We start from the raw sequence: 7,176 nt of genomic DNA, 5'->3' as shown, positions 1-7,176 counted from the left end.
CCCCCTTGGGGGGGGGGGGGGGGCTGGATCAAGAGAGAAATCGTACAAGGGGTAGTTGGCCAACTCGTCCTTTAGTTTTCCTCGTGATCTATGGGGCTTGGTTACCCAAACGTCCTGTTCAAGTTACAAGTCGACGCCGCACAGCCCTGCCGCAGAAGCTCTTTTACCAGACCAATTTTTTGTTCGCACGTCTCCCATCCATCCCCACCATGGGGAACCATAGAAAAGTGTCACTCCACATGTGTCGAGTTTCTCTCAGGAGCGGCGAACCCTCCGGTTTCTCAGGCGCACGGAAACACGGGGGTTAACTGTTAGCCACAGCACTTGACTCGAACCCCATTAATGCCCCTTAATAGCCCGCTACAGGGGTACACGCCTTACCCCATAGAATCTAACTCGGTAACCTAATGGAATCGCGATTAATAAGGGCATGTATGTACGTAGCTCATATATCCATAGTATATACATACTACGGTCATAGGTCAATCACACGTAATATCCACACCATATTTATAATTCGTTACAAAATTTTATATATTTTCTATACTATTTTATCCTGCTTCCGTTACAGCCTACGTATCCTGGATACGATTCTACTCCAGTTATCCTCACGAGATGCGGGAGATCTTCAACCGCAAGGAGCTCCATCTCGGTCACTACGCAAGGAGCTTTGGACTACGTGATCCGCCACAGAGAATAGGCGGAATCGGCAAGAAACTCTGGAATGACCAAGACCCGATGCGTAAACATGACAATAGACTTTCGAATGAAAGGTAAAAGAAATTTTTATTTATTTTCCCTCCGTAACGATAATTTACCTACATTCATAAAATTACCATTCCTTTTCACCATACAGCTCCACGATTTCTTCGCTTTTCTTCTGCCATCCTTCTCACCGAGTTATTCGCAATAACTGCCCGTAACAATCTCACTGGTACCAGACGCAGATCCGTGCTGATCTGCTCTTCCACGTACGACAAGCACACGCGTTATTAATGACGGATTTATGCCTGGCTTGCCAAGCTAACCATTGCTTGGAGCCCATAGAATACTCAGATACACGTAGATGGGGTATCCCTGTCGAGCGTCCTGGACACAATCGGTAGGACCGGGATGACGTCAAAATTGTCGTACGCTGTCATACGTCATGTACGACACACATGACACAGTGGACATGTTCTACGCTCGTTGCCAACCATAAGCCATACGCAACTATGGTGTACGTTGCACATGAAATATCCGCGAGTTCCTTCTATCCTCCCCTAAGTCCACATATGTACTCTGTTTAACCTGTACACATATGTGGACCCTTCTCTAGATTATAGGACTATGTCACTATACTCTCTCTCTCTCTCTCTCTCTTACATTAGTCTCTCACTTATTCACTTCCACTTTCTCTCTCTCTCTAATCTCTACCCACAGTACCTGTCTGCTCGTTCTCCCTTTGCATCAGACTATCCCTGCTTCTCTCTGCTTCTCTCTTCCCTCCAACGCCGCGCTACTCCATTGTTCATAATTATACAATACGGCTATTAAACAGACTGATGCGACCGCCACTTCCGGCCGGGCCGCCCGGCCATTTACGGAAACCGACGTGCGCGCTGTCTCTACTGCTCTACGACGTGCACGCACAGTCTCTCTCCTTCTCTCTCTCTCTCTCTCTCTTTCTCTCTTCATTTCTGTCTCTTTGGCTTTGCCTGTGTTTTATATTTCTGTGCGTGAGAGCACGCGGCAAACTCGTGTAAACAGAGAGAGGGTACCACGGGCTGGCGTGGCATTTAATACGATTTTGAATGGGCGTGTTTTCTGGCGTTCGAACGCAGAAAACGCCTCGTCGCGAGTGACTTTTAATGGGTGAAAGGCGGGCTTCGCCTCGACGCTCCAATGAATCTCGTAGAAGCGCGTCGCGACGTTGCGTACGCGTCGTTGGATCTTTGCCAGCTTCCCTTTTTTTAATATTTTAAGTATTGAACCTTTTTTTTCAATATCTCTCATTGCTTTTGTCTCATGAAAATATTTGGTCTATATGTCGTTCGATGAAAAATAGACTGCGCGATGTTTTTTTTTTTTTTTGAATTTTCGCGCCTTTCTCATCCGAGACTAAACCGGACGTTACGTCGAAAACGGGCGAGAGTAGAAAATTGGCGAGCGAGAATTTAGCGTAGGGGGGGTGAAGGGCCGGGCAATTTTTACCTTGTGAGAAAAACGGTTGATGGTCTCGGGGTGATGATTCGGTACGCCAGTTGGCAGACTCGTCGACCTGGACTCACCTCAGGGGTGTATCCGTACTTTAAAGCGAATCATTTTTTGTCAATTTTCCATTACCGCGCTGTCCTCGCCCAGGTCACAGACAGCGCGAGCACCTCGACCGACCACATGTCGTTTACGTCGAATTACCGAAAATTGCGGGTTCGCCCTAATGCGACGATTAACCTATGTTCCCTCTTGACGATGCTTTCAGGACTAAGAGGGTGACCACTGGCAGTCGGGATCCTAAGGGCCGTCCTGGACAACGACAGCAGAAGACGGGCTTGCTGAAGAAGGTGCGGATGCTGAACACATCGGAGTACGACAGTGGATTGGAACCGATTAAGAAATCTAAAAAATAATGAACCTCCGGTTTGTCGGTGGGTTTTGAATATCGTCACGACCTATTTTCAAATCGGTACGGTTGGCTTGCTGCTAATTTTATAAATACTCCGTTTCCTTTTTCTTTTTTCTTCTGTACATAAAGAATAGAAAGAAAGATCATCAAAGTGTCATCAGAAAGACTTTCCTGAGTACCTACTCATCCACCTACGTCAGGTCATTGTTCCTCAGTTAGGATGTTCACCGTGTAACTTTCCATGAGATCGCACCTACCAATTGCCCACGTAGACCGGATTACCGTACTAACGGAGAATTCAGCGTACGTTAATAATCTAATAATATGTATATAGTATACCTGCGTCGTTCTCATAACTTAATGTCACCGGTTCAGTGCCAGAACACCAGGTTGGGGTCCACCGCACGTAACCGAATTCACCAATTGCCATAAATGACCGAATGAGAAGATTACAACGGAAGTCGCAGTCGGAGCGTTCGCCAGGTTACACAAAGGAAGGAAAAGAAATGGAGAAAACGAAAAGTATATAATAAACTGTCAAACGGATTTGTATGGCGGGAAATTCAAATGATTTAATATCGCTCGTGGAAGACGTTACGTTAAAAGAAAGAAGAGTGAGCGGATATTAGGTTAAAGATGGACCAAGGTACTAAGGACTGGTTCGGTGGGATGGTCGAGAAGGGGATGCAGACTGGCGAGAGAATGGCGAAGCGCACGAAGCGCTGGACGATGATTAATATCGTTGCATTATTTTCCAATTTTTTGCGGTACGATCGCGCGAGCGCAAATTGCTTGCAAATAAAGGCGGCGGCGGTGGCGACGACGCCGTCGTACGGCCGACTGACTCTCCCGACGTCGGGACGATGAAATAACGATAGAGCAAGGGGGGCAAGAAGGGTAGCTTTAATTTAATTTAATTATGCCTTCTTTCCTTCTGCTTACTACCGTGCTGCTGCGCCGCGAGATAGATGGCTCTGCTGTGCTCTTCGGCAGTCGGCCAAACGGCCAACTTGAATTACTGAATCGCGCTCAAGCTGCGAGAATGATTTCCTTCCTAACGCGATAATGCTGCGTATTAGTCGCTAAGAATTTCTGCAAAAACTCAATTCGCACCATTCAACCATATGCGGTATCCATATATTGTACACGGCATTCTGTTACTCTACGTAGATCTAAGGCACTGTGTAGTGAATCAGGGTCGGCGCTTATAATTGTCAAAATTGTAATGGCTAAGCCATAACCGTGCGTTATGCTGAGCGGGCTCGGACGCCATGTTAACCAAATGTACCAGGACCGTCGAGGAAAGTGGAATTTCGATGAAGAAAAATGAATTAAGTAAAAATAGCCTCATTACGATGAGATGCGCTCAGCTTGAGTCCGATTATTAATACAAAGCATGGGATGCTGCTGATGGCAAAGGGATTCGAGATTCTTCTCGGCTCAAAGTTCTTCTTCGACTTTTGTAAGCGTACCGATGTATTCGTGAGTTTCACGTCCGTACAAAAACGTAAGGACTCGTAAGAGGAGACGATTATTAACGGTGATTACCGATTTCCGACCAGTTAACGACTTTTTCGATCGTTTACACTTTTATCCTTCGCCTAGCTGCCAGGCGTCCCCGCACTTCCCGCGGGTCCCTCATTACGAAGCAATCGCGCGTTGCTTTACGATTTCACGGGAGAGAATTAGCATCGATCCTTCAGAACGTAAAATTCTCGGCGGGACCGAAAGGGTAAAAAAAGGAAAAAGGAAACCTTGACAAATGAAAAATTGTCGAACGCTCGATTGTTTCGTATCCGCCCCTTGACCCCCACTCCTCGGCCTCCACCCCTTGACCCAGGTGCAACATCTAATTTTGTATTGTATTCTTTATCCTCTCCTTCGTTTAGATTCCCATTCGCCGTTACGTGCTATTTTTTTATGCTGATATAAGTAAACGGATCAGAAGCTATCGTATTACCTGTATAAATATGAATATCGCGCTAAACGTTTGAAAAAGAAAAAAAAATGAAAAATAAAACGCTCCACTTTACTCGTATCACAATTTACGAGCGACGCGTACCGTTCTGTTGCTATCTTGGCAATTTTGTATATCGTTGACATTAGTTGCAGTTAATTGCGACAATAGAAGTAATGGCCGTGATAAAGCTTCCGTTAGAAATATCTTAAGGATAAGCGGTAATGCGTGCAACACGTGTATATCTCGGGGGTTACGGTAATATTTAAGGTAGCATTGCCGCGAGCAATTTTAATTCATTGCTTTTTCATTATTCTCAATTTTCGCGCTCGGTCACGTTTACCTCGATGGTATATACACCTTTTTGTATTACTATTTTCTCCCTGTAAATTTCTTTACCGACCGTACAACGTATTCTCGTTATTCGCTTTTCGAAAATGCACAACACCACGTGACCCTGATCCCCCGGCAACGGTCTTCTCATTATACGAGGCCACGTCCGCGGGTATAATATTCTCATCGTCGCTTTTCGATTTCACGCTCGAAATTAACGTCAATTTATAACAGGAATTACTGTCAAACAGTCAGCTTGACGAGGTAGGAGCGATTCTTTCTAGTTACCATCACGCCTGGAATATAAAGGAAACGTCGAGAACAAAAGGTTCCCTTTGGCGGGAAGAATTCGAACAGCTTGATAATGCTATAGAGAACGTAGACAGTGAAAATGAAGCCAAAAAAAAATATCCGATCAATTTTCAAATTCCATACTAAAAATTTCACATTTTATCCTATACCGCTTCGGCTTGAATCCTCTGCTTTTTTTTTCTCATCATTTCAATTCTGCAAATCTCAGGGCCGTATATACACGCGCGTCCGGCTACAATCCCGGCAGTTGTAGTTCGTTTGGAAACGCGTTACGTTTCTTCTTTCGAAATTAGCATTTTACAGGCGAGATATCCCTTGGAAACGTTTTATTGGCATATCGTGCGAAGAAGCCATAGACACTCGGTTGGGTACCAACCTCGTATACCTACAACGTATATATACTGTGAGACTTCGGTTCCCCTGTTATATTCTTTTATACATATATATTGCAGCACTGGTACCAACCGTAACAATCGTCCAGTTTAACTGGCCGCCACTGCTTATACTTAAGTTTCCATTCTTAACTCGATGTGTTAATTCCGAATCGATCCGACACCCCTTTCTATCCCCTCTGTATTATCCTCAGTACCTCGACTCGCGCGCCGCCAAGCGGCCACCACGCAAATTATTCTCACGAAAGACACAAGAAGTGCGAAAAAGCTGACGGATTTAATGATCGAAAATTAACAATGGCCTCCGTTCCAATATTTTTTTCTTATTTAATCAGTTCCCATTTACGAGCGTTAATTATGCGTCTTTAGGTGCATCGCGTGTGTACGTATCAGTCACTGGGACGGATGCTGTGTGTGTAATAGTGAAGCTTAATTATTAATATGAATGTACAATGTAAATATATACACATAGACATAGGTATAGCCATAATGGAAAGTGACGGGAAGAATGAGATGACACGATACGTAATGGTAGAGATGGATAAAGAGTGGGGATTAAAGAAAAAGGAATTAGGCACAGGCGTACACGGTTGAATGTGAATTCGTGGGATTATTTTATAGAGAGGAGTTAGATTGTACGGATTGAAATTCAAGGAATAACGATGCCCATGTCTATCGCGTATATATTACTTAACCGGGTAATTACAATTAGTACCTGTGGCCGACGTGTTAACTTTCCCGGGTGGAAAGTTGCGCGTTAATTTACATATATATATATATACATATATGTGTATATACATATTTGTTAATTGCCTGGGGATTTATGCGCGTTTAACGTCACAATCATCGCGCCAGTCGTTTCACCGATTATTTCCTCCTTTACGGGTGGTAACACCCGGTATATGATTTTTTTGTAGCCTTTGTGAAATTTCTTAATCCATTTGTAAGGCAATGAGTGTGTGTATAAATATATGTATATTGTTAATATGCACTCATAGGACGTTAGAAATTCGTGACGTATTAGACAATTAGCTGTTGGCAATTAAGAAATTTAAATTAATTCGCCGTAAAGAGAGGCGATGAATTGCGATCATACTGGAGCCAGGTAATTGCCCGGATTCTCACAAAGTAGATGAACCTGTACCGACGCTGCTGTTTGAACAATGCGAGTTCCTGTGTGATGACGGCTTCGGTGGATCTTTGTGTTGGTCGGACTGTAATGGCAACAATTACTTTATTTTACCATCTTCCAGGTTCTCGAGCGAGCAATTTCATTTCCTCGCATTAATCTGACGGTGATCGCGCGAGCCTTTTGAGAAATTCACACTTTCTTTGCGCTGGTTAATTATTAATTTAGCTGTAGAGAAGGGAGAGGGTGAACGATGAATGCGAAAGATAACGATATTTGAGCAATTTGTGAATTTAAAAAAAATTAGAGATAGGCAATGTGAAACATTTTTTGGAAATTTATTTATCTGTGGAATTGATTTATTTTTTTATGTAAACCGCGTGAACTCGACTTAATACATAATTTGCTGTTATTTAAAAAAAAAAAAAAATTTGAAATTTTGAAATAC

General features: G+C 43.7%; 1 protein-coding gene across 1 annotated transcript in view; it reads left to right on the top strand.

The window, feature by feature from the left end:
* LOC107273872 (probable ATP-dependent RNA helicase CG8611) overlaps positions 1-2,751 on the top strand; it is an 11,834-nt gene extending 9,083 nt beyond the window's left edge. The window contains exons 8-9 of the mRNA XM_015752466.2: positions 572-773; positions 2,462-2,751. Coding sequence (XP_015607952.1) covers positions 572-773; positions 2,462-2,609 — 350 coding nt within the window. The 3' untranslated portion in view covers positions 2,610-2,751. The remainder of the gene's footprint in view (positions 1-571; positions 774-2,461) is intronic.
* Positions 2,752-7,176: the final 4,425 nt, after the last annotated feature.

Source organism: Cephus cinctus, unplaced genomic scaffold (assembly GCF_000341935.2).
Source record: "Cephus cinctus unplaced genomic scaffold, Ccin1 Ccin1_scaffold1857, whole genome shotgun sequence".
Taxonomy (NCBI): domain Eukaryota; kingdom Metazoa; phylum Arthropoda; class Insecta; order Hymenoptera; family Cephidae; genus Cephus; species Cephus cinctus.
The sequence above is the reverse complement of the archived record's forward strand: the minus strand, read 5'-3'. Positions and strand labels throughout refer to the sequence as shown.